Source organism: Xyrauchen texanus, chromosome 12, assembly GCF_025860055.1.
Source record: "Xyrauchen texanus isolate HMW12.3.18 chromosome 12, RBS_HiC_50CHRs, whole genome shotgun sequence".
Taxonomy (NCBI): Eukaryota; Metazoa; Chordata; class Actinopteri; order Cypriniformes; family Catostomidae; genus Xyrauchen; species Xyrauchen texanus.
The window spans coordinates 40,046,751-40,064,605 of record NC_068287.1 but is presented as its reverse complement, the minus strand read 5'-3'; the positions used below and the strand labels follow the sequence as shown (position 1 = coordinate 40,064,605).

The following is a 17,855-nucleotide window of genomic DNA, read 5'->3' as shown; positions in this document are numbered from 1 at the left end:
AAAAAATTATCAGAGTCGGGCCACTTCTGTTTAAATGCATTTGTGAAATTAGAACTGTAAGCGGGTGTAGAAAGGAAGTCCCGCCTTACAGGTAAAAGAGCCAATCACCGTTTAGATACAGACGCCACCTGTCAATCAACTCGAGAACGCGCAAGCGCATTAGCTATACAATCGGGGAAATTTGCGTAGTATGAGCCAAAGAAGCACAATGTTTTATTCCAGTTATGTATGAATAAAATATTGATGGTTACTTTAAGATGTAAATAATGAGTGGAGTCACGTAGGATGACGAAGTGATTTGCTCCTAGAATGTGTGTGCAATGTGAGCATTAAAGACGCACGTTCTGTTGTTCCTGAATTGGTATTCCCGACTCTGCTTTAGCGTCATCTTTCTTAATGAATGATGAAAGAAAGACATGACACCAGTATTATACAATTGTATTGCTTATTTGAAATATGTACTTTTATCGTAATATTGACCAAATGTTCTGGTGATTTCAGCCTTTCTACAATCAAGTAGATAGGAGTTACACTTTCATGTCTGGAAATAGTTTCCCATGAGCGTTCCAAAGATGGCCGCAAGTGGACTGACTTGAAAGTTGACTTTGGTAACTTCAAAAATCTCTCACGCACTCATGGCATCAGAGATTATTTAGTAGAGATGGGCCACTTCTATTTAAATGAATGGGAGAAATTGGAGCCCCAACCAAGCAGCTCTGTGCGCCCAACGGTCAACTGATGTAGAAAGGAAGTCCCGCCTTACAGGTAAAAGAGCCAATCACCGTTTAGATACAGACATCGCCTGTCAATCAACTCGAGAACGCGCAAGCGCATTAGCTATGCATGCCTAGAAAATTGCGTTTTAGCGCAATATGAGGCAACGGAACACAATTTATTATTCCAATATTATAAAATTGTATTGCTTATTGTAAATATGTTCTTTGATCGTAATATTGACCAACCCGTTTTTGAGAAGTCAGTGTTCCCCCATTCAAGTAGATAGGAGCTACGCTGGAATGATTGGAAATAGCTTCCCGGAAGCGTTCCAAAGATGGTCGACAGTGGACTGACTTGCTAAGAGGCTTGATGGCATCCTCCACAAATCTCGCGTGAACACGTTTAGCACGTGCCCCATTCCAGTGGTGTGATTTTTCAAAATGGGCCAATGGCAGATTGCTTTTGCTCGAACGGACCAATGAGAGTCTTCGAACCGGGAGTTTAAAGGTCTGTCTCATACATCCACCGTCTGCCACAAGTGCTTTGGTTGGAAGCGGTAAGTTCTTTCTTTTATGATTTGTAAAATGTTCGTAGTTTAATTTATATTAATATTTTTTATATATATATATATATATATTAGCTGGTATTGTTACGTCGGTATATGGTCTACCGATAACATATTGTCACACAGTTGTAGGTCCTCTTACAATTGTGTTGTTTTTCTGTATTTCAGGTTAATTATTTCGAAATACTGTGATTAATCATAGATAAACATTTTATTAAAATGTCTGCTGCAAACGAGAACACTGCACGTCTCACTCAGTTCAAGAACAAAGGAAAAGACACGACTGTAAGTGGCATGCACGTGCTAGAACAAAAATGTTTATCAACAACTTATGATGCATATTACAAAGGAGCCTGTTGCTTTTTACGTAGGAACTCAGACGTCGAAGAATCGAAGTCAATGTTGAACTCCGTAAAGCGAAGAAGGACGAGCAGATTTTGAAGAGGAGAAACGTGAGCAGTCTACCAGATGAGGCCACATCTCCCCTTCAAGAGAAAAGCCAGAACTGTCAGGTATTTAGTGCAAGTTGATCCATTTCTGTGCATGAGTTCGGAATTAATTACCATTGCTAAAATGACCTTACTTTCTCCAATCAGGCTCAGCATTGGACGGTGGAAGAGATTGTAAATGGTGTGAGCATCAACAATCTAGATGCTCAGTTGCAGGCGACTCAAGCAGCCAGGTAATGATGAAAAGTGACCCTGTAAATGCACAGAATGTTTGTAATGGTATATAATTCCATTTACAACAATGGTGATTTCATGCTATTCCAATACAGGAAGCTGCTGTCTAGAGAGAGGCATCCACCGATTGACCACATCATCAGTGCTGGTCTGATCCCCAAATTCGTAAGCTTCCTGGACCTGGTAGACTCTCCGCCCATACAGTTTGAGGCTGCCTGGGCTCTGACTAATATTGCATCTGGAACATCTGACCAGACCAGCGCTGTGGTGCAGGGAGGGGCTATCCCAGCATTCATCAGTCTCGTCTCTTCTCCACATGCTCATATCAGCGAACAGGCAGTCTGGGCCCTTGGAAACATTGCTGGTGAGCATCTCTTGATGTGGATGGCATGCAATGATTATTCAACTTTGTTACATGCATTTATGTTTTGTTCTCTTCTGTTTTTAGGTGATGGCTCTTCATACAGAGATAAAGTCATTAAACACGGTGCTGTTGCACCCCTGATAGCTCTGCTTGCTGTACCTGACTTTTCTGTATTTGCTGTAAGTTAGAATTTGAACTGAAATAAATCCTTAATTCTTGAAAGGTGTAGCTAACCCAAAATGGTAATTCTCTAAACCTTTACTCCCCTTAATTTCATCTCAAACTTTCATTCTTCAGTGGAACACAAACGAAGATATTTGTATATAGATATGGGGTGTTTTTGTCCATACAATCCAAGTCAATGGGGTCTGACACTTCTTTAAATTTGTCTTTTTTTTTTATTTATTTTTTAATCCAAATGACTCGAGTGGCTTAATTGATGTCTTCTGAAGTGATACGATCGGTTTTGGGTGAGAACGGGCCAAAGTTTTGCTCCTTTTTCACTATACATCTTGACATCCAGTCTCCTTGGTGCGATTGCACTTTGCGCTTGGCGTATGCATTGAGTGCTGTACGCTCTTGCTCACACTTTCTCACCCAAAAACGTATCGCTTCAGAAGACACTGATTTAGCCACTCTAGTCATATGGGTTACATTTAGGCTGCCTTTTTGAACCCCTTTGACGTGCATTGTATGGAGTTAATCAAATCCTATCTTCATCAAAAGACTTCATTTACTTTGTGTTCCCCAGAAGTCTCATGAGAGTGATTTGAATGATGAGACATAATTACCACTTTTTTTTTTTTTTTTTTTGGTCCGTTACTCTTTAAGTTGGGGGTTGTCAACCTTTTCTGACCCGACTTAACAGCCAACCAAGGAATCCCAAAAATTAAATGTTGTGTTTTTTTTTTTTTTTTTGTAAAATAACGTTCATTAATTACATTCTCATTTAGCCCCATTTGTGTACTTTGGCCATGTTCTGGACTTGTTGGATCACTATAGTCCTTCAGAAGCCATGTTTCCATCCAAGTTGTGAAACTTAATGCATCAAAAAAACAAAACATAATATCGCAAAAACAATGACGTGCGACTAAAGGCGTTTCCATTTTATGTGTTCAAAAGAACAAAACCGTCACGTCTGGAGAAACTGTAGCCACTGTGACTTAATAAAATACTCTCGTTTTGAAGCATGCATACATTCAAAAAACACTAAAGAACTTCGTGGCATTCTGTCACTCCCACACATGAGACAAAGTCATTGGAACAATATATGTGCAATCCTCCCTTATGTCTTTGTCGTGCAGCTTGATAATAGAGTTTTCAAAATTGTCACCTACTCTTCGACACTGTTCACATTTGTATTCAACCTATTTGCTCTGCAAACTGTATGCAGGCTATTGTTTAGTTTTTTTAGGATTCCGTTATTTCAGGATGACCAGAGCAACATTTGAGATTTGATTGCTTTGCTGGTTAGTCCAGTTATGAATGAGTTATTCAGTCATCTTGCGTTCCTAATAAATTCAACTAGTTTATTCCGTAAATCTGTTTCTGACATAGTTTAAGCGTTTTCTTATCAAATGAGAATTTTATTCACCAAGGGAGTGTATACAGGTTTTTTTTTTTTTTTAATGCTTATTTTGCAGATTTTATGCAATTTATCCCAAAAATGTGAGGATGTAAACCCAGCTAGAGTGTTATATGGGCTTATGCTCTATTGAATCAACCAAAGGTGATATTTGTTTATTTCATTTTTTTTTTTTTTGTTATAACGCTATGGATTAAATTAATAATTTTAGATTTATGGAAAATATTTAGAAATCTATTTAATACTTTCAAACTTTTTTAAAGAATTGTTACAACAGTCCATGGACCCCTGAATTTAGTGATTTGGCTTGGCTTCACTTTTTGGCTCGGACAACAATTGTATTTATTAAATCCTTTGTCACTAAGGTGACATTAAGTTTTTATATATATATATATATCTAAATCTTTGGTTCAGTACTATTTGTTTTTAATTCTACTAGTGAGCATGCTTTACCAGTAGGTGGCATCACAAATGTGAAAAATTGTCATGATCAGTCGGTTTCTTCTGCAGCCTGGTTACCTGAGGAATGTTACCTGGACCCTGTCAAACCTGTGTCGCAATAAGAACCCTGGACCTCCTCTGGATGCGGTGAAACAGATCCTGCCAACTCTTATCCGCCTTCTGCATCATGATGACAAGGAGGTACTGGCAGACACCTGCTGGGCTATCTCATACCTGACCGATGGGCCCAATGACCGAATTGAGGTGGTTGTGGATACTGGTGTGGTTCCTCGACTTGTGCAGCTACTTGGATCAGGGGAACTCTCCATTGTGGTAAGAACACTATTTTTCGCAGGACCGGTCAGAAGTCTCAAACATTCTTGTTTGCATTACGTATAATCATATTTTTCTATTTCCAGACTCCTACACTGCGTTCCATCGGTAACATTGTGACCGGTACAGATGAACAGACCCAGGCAGTGCTCCAAGCTGGTGCTCTGTCCATGTTCCCTGCTCTCTTGTGCCACCAGAAGAACAACATTCAAAAGGAGGCCTCCTGGACCCTTTCCAACATTACAGCTGGCAGAGACTTTCAAATTCAGGAGGTCATCAATGCTGGCCTTGTGCCTTACCTGGTGGACGTTGTCAGGCGGGTATGTTGCCACAAGTTAACATTGTCAAATATACATAGAATTAGGGCTGAAACGATTTTAGTTGTTGAATAGTCGTTTGTTCTCCGTTAATGGAACATGAATCACATTAAACTCTAATGATGATGCATGAGAGCATCACTGCAGCTCACGCCTGACTGAGGAGAAAATGCAGCTCTCAGTCCAGACGTACTCCAAAAAGCTTCAGGTGATGTAATTGCAAAGTATGAGGAAATTATAAGAAGCGCTCCTGTGGTGAAATAAAGCAGAGTTGGAGCTGGCGTTCCACTTAAGCAAAATTTGCATATCAGAGTGTCTTTAAATGGAAAAACCCTGGTGTGTTCTCTTTAATGCATCCTTTATTAAAGATCAAATAATGAGGAAGCAGGTCATGTAAATGAGTACAAACTCCAAAACTGGCATTTCTCTTTGTGGTCAGCGCCGCTTCTATGAGTCGCATGAGAACCTGATCGAAGAAGGGAGAGATTGAAACTGCACCTGGCTGATGCACACTCTGGCGATGGGACGCTCGTCCCTCATTCATGCTTGCTGCAGCTAGATTATAACGTTATTGCTCGTGACCTATTGAATCCTAATCACAGTTTCTTATAGGAAAGACAATCCGTGCAATATGCAGCTCTTAAGATTTTTTTTTTTTGGTGAGTTAAAGACAGATCAATGTGAACAATGATGAGAACGGGTAGTCTTTGCCCATTTTATATTTATTTGTTTTTGGCTTGTTTTCCAATATAAACCTCTTTGGGAGCTATACTGCAGAAGAAAAACGTGTTATCTGGGAATGTTAAATATAAATTTAGAAATTCAAATATTTTTAAATATCTAAAAATCCTTAAATTCACCTCAGAAGCACTTTTATTTAGACTACCTTACAGAGAATATGTCTTTTTAATAAAAGTACATTTTATATATATATTTTTTTCTTGCTGCACTGGCAGAAATATGAACTTCACAAAATACACTTATTCAAGAGAAATTCTCCAAAAGCAGTTCTTAACATCTTTTACTTCAGAAACAACAAAATCATGTTTTAAGGACTTATGGGAAACGTTAGGATTTTTTTGCAGTGAATTTTTACTGAATTAAACCGTGTTTTTATGTCCCTTTCAGTGAATGTTGTTTGGAGGTATTTTTAAGAGATGATTTGTCCTCTTCATTGGTCAAAACATGCTTTCGACCAATCTTTTAACTTTGGGCACAAGCTGAAAATTTGGTTAAGAGCTTATAATCATTGCAATCTCCTGAATAGTCGATTATCAAAATAATCATTAGTTACAGCCCTACATAGAATGGGGTTAAGGGTTTATATCCCATGAGGATCCATTTACTTTGTTCATGAACAACTTTGAAGGTATAGTATAGTACACAAGTGTTCAAACACTCAACCTTTACTCATCTCCTACTTTCATGCAGGGTGACTTCAAGACCCAGAAGGAAGCTGTATGGGCAGTGACCAACTACACCAGTGGAGGCACCGTAGAGCAAGTGGTTTTCCTTGTTCAGGCCAATATACTGGAGCCCTTGTTGAATCTGCTCTGCACTAAGGACAGCAAGACCATTCTGGTCATATTGGATGCAATCAGCAATATCTTTTTGGTGAGATTTCGGAGGGTATTTAGTCTGAAGTTCTTTGATTTTGAAAGCTGCCATTTTAAACTACTACTTAAACTGCTTTTCCGATGCATATTATTTTTAGGCTGGTGAGAAGATTGGTGAGGTTGATAAGCTGGCTGTGATGATTGAGGAATGTGGTGGCCTGGACAAAATTGAAGCTCTGCAGAGCCATGAAAATGAAATGGTCTACAAAGCCTCACTCAACCTTATTGAAAAGTACTTCTCAGGAGAGGTCGGTTGAACTTTTAAAAAAAAGTGGTTTTGTATAGTGCTATATACATCTCATCTCCGTTAGATATACACCTTTTATAAGAATGCTCACTTTTGGGAAAACCATTCTCATTTACTCACCCTCATGCAAACCCAGATGTGGGTGACTGAATTCAGCTGAACACAAATTAAGATTTTTTTGGAAGATCTCCGCTCTGTAGGTCCATACAATGCTAGTGAATGGTGACCAAAAGATCCAAAAAGGAGATAGTCAGCATAAACTTAACCCATCAGTCTCCAGTGGTTTAATCCATGTCTTCTGAAGTAATCCAGTTGGTTTGGGTTGAGAACAGACATTTATAAAAACAAATTCCCAACTGTACATCTTGACTATAATTATTTCAAATTCTAATTTATGCATGTGTCAAGCGCTAGGAAGTGTAATCAAGCTTTAAATCATGATTGTGCCTAGAGACCGCAATGCCGAATTTTTTTTTTTTTTTTTGGTCTGTTCGCACAAAACAAACTGGATCGCTTAAGACTGATTAAACCACTGGATTACTTTTATGCTAGCTTTTTATGTGCTTTTGAAGTTCTGGTCCCCATTCTGTTGCATTGCATGGAGCTGAGGTTCTTAAGTCTTCGTTTTGTGTTCTGCAGAACATAGAAAGTCATACACCTCTGAGATGGCATGAGGGTGAGTAAATGAGAGAATTTTCACCTTTTGGGTGAACTATCCCTAAACTCAGGCAGCCTTATGACTTCAAAACATGTTTAGTGTGCTTTTGAAATCATTATTTATTCACTAAATGTATACTTGTATAACTTTCAGGAGGAAGAGGATGAATGCGTCGCCCCCGAATCTACAACTGATGGCTATGCATTTCAGATTAATGAAAACCAAAGCACTTTCAATTTCTGAATATCTGATTTTGTGTGATCTTATATGATTGTTCCTGCACACTTGTCTTGTTTGTGTCCCGTTTGTCCTTTTTTGTCTTATGTGCCTTGTGTTCTGAGTTGTACATACTAAACTTTCTATTTTATCTGTTGAAATAAAAAAATAAATATTTTCTTTGTGTCTGCCTTTTATTGAAAGTATACCTGTAATAAACTGGGCAAATGTGTGTTCCCAATAACCATATGTGATCTCGGTGTAGATAACTGCTCATATGAAGCTTCTTCAATAGCTCATGGGTCTGATGTCACTTCTTGGCCGGCAGATGCCAGACACCTACAAACCACATTTCCTCAACTGAGTCGCCTGTAGCGAGTCAACTTTCCCCCCAAGGTTTCCTTGGAATGGTAGCAGCAAACGAGCGCCGCTCCTTTTATGAACATGCAGAGAACTTCAGGCGGGCTTTATAATCGGATCTATTTAGGGAACCTTGTGAGGAGAGCTTGATTTTTTACTTTTGCACAGGATAGGAAAAACGAAAAGTGCGTTAAAGCCGCGCGAGTGTGTTTATGTAGACATGGCAGGGCTGTGCACATCCGGGCCACAGTACCGAGACTCCATTATTTTCTGTTCACTGTGAAACTGGACCGAAAAAGCAACTCTATAAAACGCTCGGCTCGTTTTTCTGACCTCGTTATCCTGGATAAAGGAAAAAGGACATGTCTAATCAAGGGGTTAGAAGAAATGGACCCGTGAAATTGCGTTTAACAGGTAAGAAATGTACGACATCGCACAGTTTCGGCTGAAACTGGCTAGCTGGCTAGTCAGCTATAGCTGTAAGCCATTGTGGGTTTTAAATCTCCACGTTTTGTGCTTTTTCAAAACGATCCATTCTATTTCACTAACTGTGGAAATGATGTATTTTACATTATGACGCGCAAACTGAAACTGGCGGCTCGTTCCAACATTGTAGCAATTTGTTTAGAATGTTAGTCAACGTCATAATGGAAGCACGAACGCAACAATAAGAAAAACTCTGTGTTTATTGTTTACATAGTTTCCGCTAAGTTGCGAGTATCTTTTAAGGAAGTAATTCAAGGTAGCGTATTACATAATCCTCTGCTAAATGACTTGAAATACTTTGGCGACTGGCTCCCTTAATGTTTTCCTAACCGCCTCCTTGTTGAAATCCGTTTAGTACAGCCTGATAATTTCCGAAACGAAGTTTATTTTTACGTATAGCCCCAAATGTAGATTATATTTCTAGAAATAGAAATCGCATTCTGGCGTGAAATAGTAGACTGTGTGTTTAATACCATTATTGTATTCAAAATGAACGCGCCATGTGCCAATACAAACAATTAAACTAATTAGCAGTTGTATTAAGCGGCGATTTATTGGATAAAGTCCAATACAAATAATTCTGCGCAGTATCGATTATACACAAAACATTACTAGATTGCACTGTTATAACTGAGGTTTGGCCCTGGATAATTTGTGTAAATACATTATGAACATTTTCAGTATATACAATTGAACCCTTGAAGCACAGTGCATGTTGGGATAAAACGAATATGCTTCCAAGGTTATGTTCATGACCACAGTCGTTGCTTTCTAATAAAAAAAAAAAGCTGCCAGAATAATATCATATATTAATATTATTTTCCACTTTCAGTGAGTCATTTTTTTTTACCAACTTCAGTCCTGATCAAAATGATCATTCATTTTCAGGATTGTAACCCTTTAAATGCCAGTGTGTTTACATAATGCTACTGTTGTTTTTTTTACACACACATACAAAACACACTCTGACATCCATACCAACACACCCACACAATTTTACCTGCGTCATTTATTCAATTGGCCTGCAGTGCTTTATAATAAGGCAGACAGAAAATAGTAAAAAAGCATGTATTTGCTCCATTGCTAAAACAAGACAAATGGCGCCATCTGGTGGAAAATTAAAAATAAAATAAAATTGTGACGCTTGGGCTCTGGAATGAAAACATAATATCATAGAAACCATGATTTTATGCTTTAACGGCACTGGGATCAAAAATAGCATTTTTGGAGTGTAACTATATTGTGTACACAGTGTATTATAGATGTATTTTATGTATTGAGGTTGAAATGTCAAAATTCCCCCCAAAATACACACCTTTGGCAAAAAATTATGCAGTTGGTATTAACACAGGCAAAAATATCGACCAAATGTCGCACAAGGGTTAAATGCATGATCGGGTCTTTAGACCGGGACCTCATATATATATATATATATATATATATATATATATATATATATATATATACACTTATCATATCATTTTTATTTTTTATATTCATTTAAGTTTACTATTACCAGGATATCTATTTGTTTATTACAAGACAAATGAGTGCCATATTCATACAAATTACTACTATATCATTTTCTGCGCTATGGTGATGAATTATCAATATAATTTATCTGTATGCACATTCACTCACTGAGCACATTATGAGGAACACTTTGGTCCTAATAAAGTGCACAATGTGGTCTTCTGCTCTTGTAGCCCGTCTTCCTCAAGGTTCGATGTGTTGTGCATTCTGAGATGCTGTTCTGCTCACTACAATTATACAGAGGGGTTATTTGAGTTACCATAGCCTTTCTATCAGCTCAAACCAGTCTGGCCATTTTATGTCCGTAGGGTTAGGTTCCCATCAACAAGGCGTTTCCGTCCACAGAACTGCCGCTCACTGAATGTTTTTTTGCGCCATTCTGAGTAAATTCAAGAGACTGTTGTGCTTGAAAATCAGGAGATCGGCAGTTACAGAAATACTCAAACCAGCCCGTCTGGCACCAAAAATTGTGCTACGGTTGAAATCATTGAGATCAAATGTGAACATTAACTGAAGCTCCTGACCCATACCTGCATGATTTTATGCATTGCAATGCTACCAAACAATTGGCTGATTAGACAATCGCATGAATAATAGGGTGTACAGGTGTTCCTTATAAAGTGCTCAGTGAGTGAACATATACATGTTGTTTTGGTGATTGGCTTGACATTGTTATTTGACAAAGAAGCAATGTGGAACTAAACTATAGGCCTGTTCGATTCCCGAAATGTTGTAATCGACTCTGATTCTTGAACCTACCGATTTACTGATATGAACTGGGGAGCTAAATCACTGTTACTTAATCGTTCTCTGCCTTCTCCTGGTTGCAGGGAGTGTTGTTACATCGATGATGTTGTTATTGTATGCCAGTTTTGATAATTCGTCTAATCCAAAATAAAATGCCAGTAAACCATCGGTCTGGCAAGCAGCTGTCTGATGTCTTGTGTGATTGCTTCATACAGATGAACAAACAGAGCACATTTACTGATGACTGACAGACTACAAAATCAGTTGGGAAATGTTGATCGTTATGCTGCAGTCATTTTATAATACTTTTGTCATTTGAATATGTGCTGTTTAGACTTCTAGATATGTATTTGTTTATTTGTTGAGGGGAAAAAATGGTCATATCATGCCCATGAGCAGAGTCGATTCTGAAGCTTTGGAGTCGATTCTTGATTACCAACGCCTCAGAATTAAAGTCAATTATTTAGAAATTGATTCCCAGCCTTAGTAAACTGTAAGTTGTACATCTATTTAGACTCAATAATACCTGAGAAAATACATCTGTGTAACTTACATGTTAAGTGTAGCTCATTATGCTTTTGACAGCCAGTTGAGTCTCATATAATTGTGGAAGGAATATATCCCGTTCTATCATTTGTTGCATCATCTCTTTGATAAAAAAATAAAACACCCCAAAATAACAGAATATATTCTATTCTATTATTTTCTAATTGTCTTATAAATGCTTTGACAATTTTACACTGTCTGGGTTTGTGATAGATTTACAGTAAGTGCTGAGTCGCTAAAGACCCGAGGGATGGAACAATGTTTGGCAAAACACCAAAGCACTTTATGGTTAAATAAGCTATTATCACTGCGCTGTTTGTTGGAATAAGGATACAACTTTCATAATGACTGATCTGCTGTCTTCTCATAGCTTTCCAGTAGTTCCCTGCTCTGTGCTATACAAGATTAACCTAGTTGCATTACAGCCTAACTCCTTTTATTCCTGAATCAAGGCTTATTTTAGGTAGAAAGCGGTAGTTCAAACTGATTTTTGTACATCCCAAGCAGGCTATTCCAGTGTCAGAAATATTCATATTGGGTAATATACAGTATATCTACTGACTGGATGAAGATTATGTAAAACTGGATGAAATTTGGATTGGATGGAGATGCTCTAACATATGCAAACATCTGACTGCATGTCAGTTAAAGGAATATTCCAGGTTCAATACAAGTTAGGCTCAATCTGAAGCATTTGTGGCATAATGTTGATTACTACAAACATTAATTTAGACTCATCCCTACTTAAAAAATCGAGGATACAGTGAGAAACTTAAAATGGAGGTGAATGGGTCCAATTTTGGATGGTTTTGATGAAGAAATGTGAAGCTTATATTTGAATAAATGCAGAATTCTTCTGTTAAAACTAGTGTATCATTGTTTAGGGATTACAGGGTTTATGGCATTACGGTATCATGACAACAAAGTTTTAAAATTGGATATAATTTGACAAATAAAAGGTAAGTGAGTGATTTTTTCAGATTAAAATCATGTTAACACGCATATTGTCTATGACCTGTGGCTATACTTTTTAAACAATAGCTGCTTTTCCACTATTGGGCCAGTGTGACCCAGGGCTATCAATTGATAGGCCGGGGCCAATAGCCTCGGACCTCGAGACCAAAATCTATCTGCTTTCCCACCATCGGGCCAAAAGCCCCACAGCATTACCCTAAGACCTGGCCTTAATTTGCCACCCTGGTGCCAATGTCACACACACCGCCCATTTCAAAAGTAAGAGGGAAACTCAAGCTGAGGTATCAGACTTCGGAGACTAGGTAGCCCTTGAAATGAACACGGATTTGTACTGTGCCTGCAATTTCTTCTTAATTTTTCCCATACCTGTACTGTTGTGCACTGGATACACTACTTGGCAAGGTGGCGAAAATATACTTAAACAGGGCTTTGTTCGGCAGATGCCATCGATATGACAAATATTCAGAAGAGCCCTAATTTCGTCTACTGACCAGTACAGATGATTTTTCATTCTATGTTGACCTTTAAAATTGACCCTGCTTCAGTGCCCAGTTGGCCTTCTTTGGCCCAAGGGTAATCGACAGGACAAAGGCCATTGGCCGTTGGTTCCAAGGAAGCCAGAGGAGGCAAAAGGAAGCCCTGGAAGTGACAGTGGGAACGCAACTGGCCCTGGCACGTCCTCATTTGGCCAGATAGTGAAAAGGCAGCTTTAACATTTACAGCTTGGCCCCATTTGCATCCCATTGTAAGTGCCGTACTGTAATACAGATTTCGTTTTTTTAAAAGAAAAGTCGAAACAAGTCTAAATACATTTTTGTGGTAATCAACTTTATGCCACAAATGCTGTCGATTGAGCTTAACTTGAATTGAACCTGGAGTATTCCTTTAAAAAATGCACCAAGTTGCTGTATTGCTTGACCACCGTAAACAGCCTACAGTTATGCTTATGAAATATGAATTTTATTCTGAACTGGCTATTTTTTCCATAACTATCTATAACTATATTATCTATTAACATTTTATCATATTGCTGTTGGTGTCATTTTATAAATCACTTAGCCACTTGAGGACAGGTATTGTAGTTATTTTACCACGGTTTACTGCACAGTGCGCCTAAGGACACCCCTTATCAAAGGTAAAATCGCTGTAATGCATGGGCCGTCCTGGCTAAATGCTTTAATAGAACTTATATACATTTACAAACACTGTGATTTGTGATCTATATTCCCTGATATTTAACTTAACAAGAAGTAGGGCTTATGGACCACAGCTTCTGTATGAACTTCACTCGATGTAGGCCTGACTATTAGATTTACCCATCTAGGAGTATTTATGCTTTACTTATCTAGCAGAAACATAGTTGAGTACATTTTAGGCAGCAAGTTTTTGTTTCCTGAATCCTGTCGAAAGTTTGAAGAAGAAGGTTTTGCAAACAGTAAAACCACTTTTGCTAGAACCATGGTTTTGCATCTCTCTGAACCCATCTTGGTCTTGTTACTGCTAATAGATTGCAACCTTTCTGCAGCAATGCTTTAGGTCACATTTATTTGGTTTAAACAGTTTCCATACAAACCGCTAAACAAATGTGTGTGGATGTTGTTTTGAATGAGCGAGAGAGATGGCAGGATCCATGTTTTAAGTAGAATCAGCACTTAGACAAATTCTTTACACTCGCCGAGAGCAGCCAAATTAAATATTTAAACTCCCACTGTGTCTGATAGAACGATGAAGACGACGATTAGGGCTGCAATCTGATGTGTACAGCAGCTGGCTACTGTTCAATGTCTGCATTTTTAATATTAATAAGCGGCTATAATTCATTGCTAATTAATAATACAATATGCAAGAATCAAGCAACGGTCTCAGTGAAGATTTATGGTGCTGATGGCATATGTGGAACTCAAATTCACAATAGAAATCAAATGGAATCCCGCATCCTCTTTTTTTCTTAAAGGGATATTTCACCAAAAAATTCAAATTCTAAAGTTGTTCCAAACGCATATGATTTTCTTGCTTTCTTGGACACAAAGAGAGAGAAAAGAGTAGCTCTGTTACAGCAAAATACATAATTTTTGTGTTCCATGGAAGAAAGAAATTCATAGGGTTTTGGAACACATGAGGGTGTGTAAATGGTAACATAATTCTAATTTTTGGGTGAACTATCCCTTTAGCCTTCAAAGAAACTTTCTCTATGTCCAGTGTTATACCAAAACCTGTGGTATGGTTATGTTGATCTACTACATGTTTTACTGCGGCTCTTAAACCTTGTTTTTTCCTGCCTTGTCCCCCTGGACCAACCTTGGGTTAAGTGTCTTGCTCCTGCTGGTAGAGCAGGATTGTAATCTCAGGATCTCTTCAGTTCTTTGGTTACTACCTCCAGTTGCAATTGAACTTGTAACATTTGCATTGTAAGTGGTGCTTTCTAAGGCATGCTTTTTCTTCATAAAATGTTAAAATGTACTTATTTATTCACCAATAAGGCCCAGCAAATCGATTTTTTCTATACACAAGGTTTTTTAGCTTAAAGATACACAAGTTGCAGGCAAGGACTTTAGGGTAATAAGGATAAAACATTATTGTATCTACACAGCCCAAACAATCCAAAGAGTTCACCAGTATCCACCAGCCTTCTCTCGCTTTCAGTATGACTCACTCCGGCATCATTTTCTGCCAAGGAAATGCCCTTCATCTCACTGTGAGAACTGTTGTCATGCAGAGGTTTTCTGTGTGAGTCAACCTGTGGTTTGGCATCTCCTCGATATTTTCCTCTCTGTTTCTCTTGATGCTTGTTATTCAGTCTTATATCAGAATTGTAGTTGTCCGGTCATGTTTTGACATAAATAGGTGCTTTCTTGTCTTAAAATGTTATTGGGTCATTCCTTGCCAACTAAACTAGAGGTCTCCTGCTCAAACTTTTGTTTTTATTGATGTTATAACAGATGAAAGATAAACATAAATGATGATGAAAGCCAAAATATTCAATGCTATGCATCAAAATTAAAAAATTCACCTATGAATTTGGAGCAAAACTACTAACCTTAGGCCACGTCCACACTGATGCATTTTCGTTTGAAAACACATGTCTTTCTCTAAGTTTTGGCCTTCCATCCACATGTCTTTGTGTTGTTTTGTGGACAGGAGAAAAAGAGATTTCTGAAAACGATAACATATCTTTCGTCATGTGATCCATTCAACCCAAAAAAATCAAGATGGCCACCCATTTGTAGTGCCGTTGTTTGATAGCGTTGTTAAAGATTAATGTTACTTTGTATAACCTTCACATTACATTCCTTCAAACACGATGGGAAGTTTACTCGTAATTGCGGTCCTGCGACGGAACACGAGGACAATTGCGTTCAGACCGTACATGGAACAGCGATTATTTTTTTAGCGCAGTAAGGGAATATAAGTGTTTTGTGTGTTTCAGTGTGGACAAGCAACCTTTGGAAATTGCTTGAAATGCCAGTGTGGACTGAGAGGGTTTCGAAAATACAAAAGCTGTTTTCAGATATATCCGGATTAACGTGGATGTAGACTTAGAAATGTGGCAGTGTCATTATTTTATTCATACACAGAGATGGGTAGGTGCATTAATAAAATCAGTTGACTTCAGAGCACCCCATGTTGCATTATGTTCCAATTGTGTGAGTCCAAAAATGGGGGGGAGACACTTTTTGGAATGGCAAATGTGGAGTGCCTGTAACTTCAGAAGTTTTAAGATACCTTTATGTCCGTTTAGATTCTGGTTATGAAAACTTTTTATATGTTATGCATCTTTTTTAAAGCCCTGCTTCAGTTTTTTTTTTTTTTTTACAACATTTGGGGCAAAACATATACCAATAGGAAAGATTGACTGTCAGCAACAATAACTAAGAGAAGCGTGGCTTATAGATCTTCTCGCAACAACCACCCCCCACATAATGATTTTTAAAATGTGCTTTGCCTGCCATGTGGCGGGATTTTGCATAACCGCGATAGAAACATTACTTAAAATTGCCTAGCGGTTGACACATCTACTGGTACATACTTTTAGTGATTATCGATGCAGAGCCCTGTAGCTGTTTGATGGTCTCGTTATAAAGTGTTTACATGTCAACAATGGTTATGAAGTTGGAGAAATGTATCCTCATGCATAAACGTATGCTCTGGTTGGTATAGTGACATTTAATGAATGTTTACATTTGCCATGTTGTCAAGGTCATTTGACAGTTTATGTTGAGATTTTGCTTATATCTCCTTGAGTTAGACGAGGACACTGGCATGCTATCTCACTGGTATAGCGTATTTTAAGTATCTTTGACAGCCTCAAAGCATGTGTGGTTCTGTGACCCCCTTGTGAACGCTGGTGCCCACCTAAGGGATAGGAACTGCTGAACTATATGGTTAAATCCCAGAGATATGGGGCTCTCATTTGCGCTTTTCCACTTTCTGGCTATTGTGAGCCATGGCTATCAACTGGTCAGCCGGGGCCAACAGCCTCGGACCTTGAGCCGCAAGAACAAAATCTATCTGCATTACGACCATCGGGCTAAATGCCCTAAAACCCACCCTTAATTCACCACCTTGGTGCCAACATTCAAGCTCTGGAGACAAGCTAGCTCTCGAAATAAACACAGATTTGTACTGTGCCTGCAATTTAAATTTTTTTTACAGAACCTGTACCATTGTGCACTGGATACACAACTTGGCAAGTTCAGGAAAATATACTTATACTTAATTACGTATTCGTTCGGCAGATGCCGCATCGATCTGACATTACACATTTTCATCTGCCCACATATTCAGAACAGCCCTGATATCATCTACTGACCAGTACTGACGATTCTCCATTGATCTGTTGAGGTAAGCTGGTAGTTCGATATGAAAAATTGGGAAATTAGTATCTTGGTGTTGAAACCTGTGACCTGACTCAGCGAAACATTACCTTTGACATTGACCCCGTCTCAATCCCCAATTGGCCTTCTTTGACCCAAGGGTAATCGGCGAGCCAGGGTCATAGTCAAAAAAACAAATATAGGTCAGATGGTATGAAGCTAGTTTTTCTTTGCTTCTGACAATTTTGGAAAAGTAGGTTGTCAAAAAACAATCAAAGTCAGAGAAAATGTTTCTTGTGGAAATCCATTTCATTTGGTGACACTGAAAGATTCAGAGATAAAAAAGTTTTTTTGATTCTGGCCCATTTGGTTCCAGAGCTATTATTGAAAACGTAAATGTACTAATGGATAAAATCAATTCTCACTCTTTTTTGTTTTTCGTTCAATAGCCTGTATTTGAAATATTTCTTATAATAGACGTAACGTTTGGCGAACGCCGTTTCATGTTGACTTTAATCATGTCAACATGAAATTGTTCTTCAGACTTCAATCATCAATGCAACTGTTATTTCGTACGACATAATCGTCTACAGCTGGATTTCAGACTTTGACTTCATTAAAGAGAATTTGGAGCGAAGTGTTTATTTTGCGA

The 17,855-nt window shown here is 38.3% G+C and overlaps 2 protein-coding genes across 3 annotated transcripts in view; both read left to right on the top strand.

Annotated features, from left to right (window-relative positions):
* Positions 1-1,239: 1,239 nt before the first annotated feature.
* On the top strand, positions 1,240-7,920 carry kpna2 (karyopherin alpha 2 (RAG cohort 1, importin alpha 1)). Its single transcript, XM_052138984.1, has 11 exons — positions 1,240-1,273; positions 1,451-1,567; positions 1,654-1,794; positions 1,879-1,964; positions 2,061-2,329; positions 2,414-2,508; positions 4,425-4,688; positions 4,775-5,008; positions 6,437-6,619; positions 6,720-6,869; positions 7,680-7,920. The coding sequence occupies exons 2-11, from the start codon at positions 1,502-1,504 to the stop codon at positions 7,767-7,769; spliced, it is 1,578 nt and encodes a 525-aa protein (XP_051994944.1). The 5' UTR covers positions 1,240-1,273; positions 1,451-1,501; the 3' UTR covers positions 7,770-7,920.
* A 196-nt stretch (positions 7,921-8,116) lies between these two features.
* Positions 8,117-17,855, top strand: part of LOC127652679 (E3 ubiquitin-protein ligase SMURF2-like) — a 99,347-nt gene continuing 89,608 nt past the window's right edge. For both annotated transcript variants that reach the window (XM_052138973.1, XM_052138972.1), the window contains exon 1: positions 8,117-8,516. In XM_052138973.1, coding sequence (XP_051994933.1) covers positions 8,465-8,516 — 52 coding nt within the window. In that variant the 5' untranslated portion in view covers positions 8,117-8,464. The remainder of the gene's footprint in view (positions 8,517-17,855) is intronic.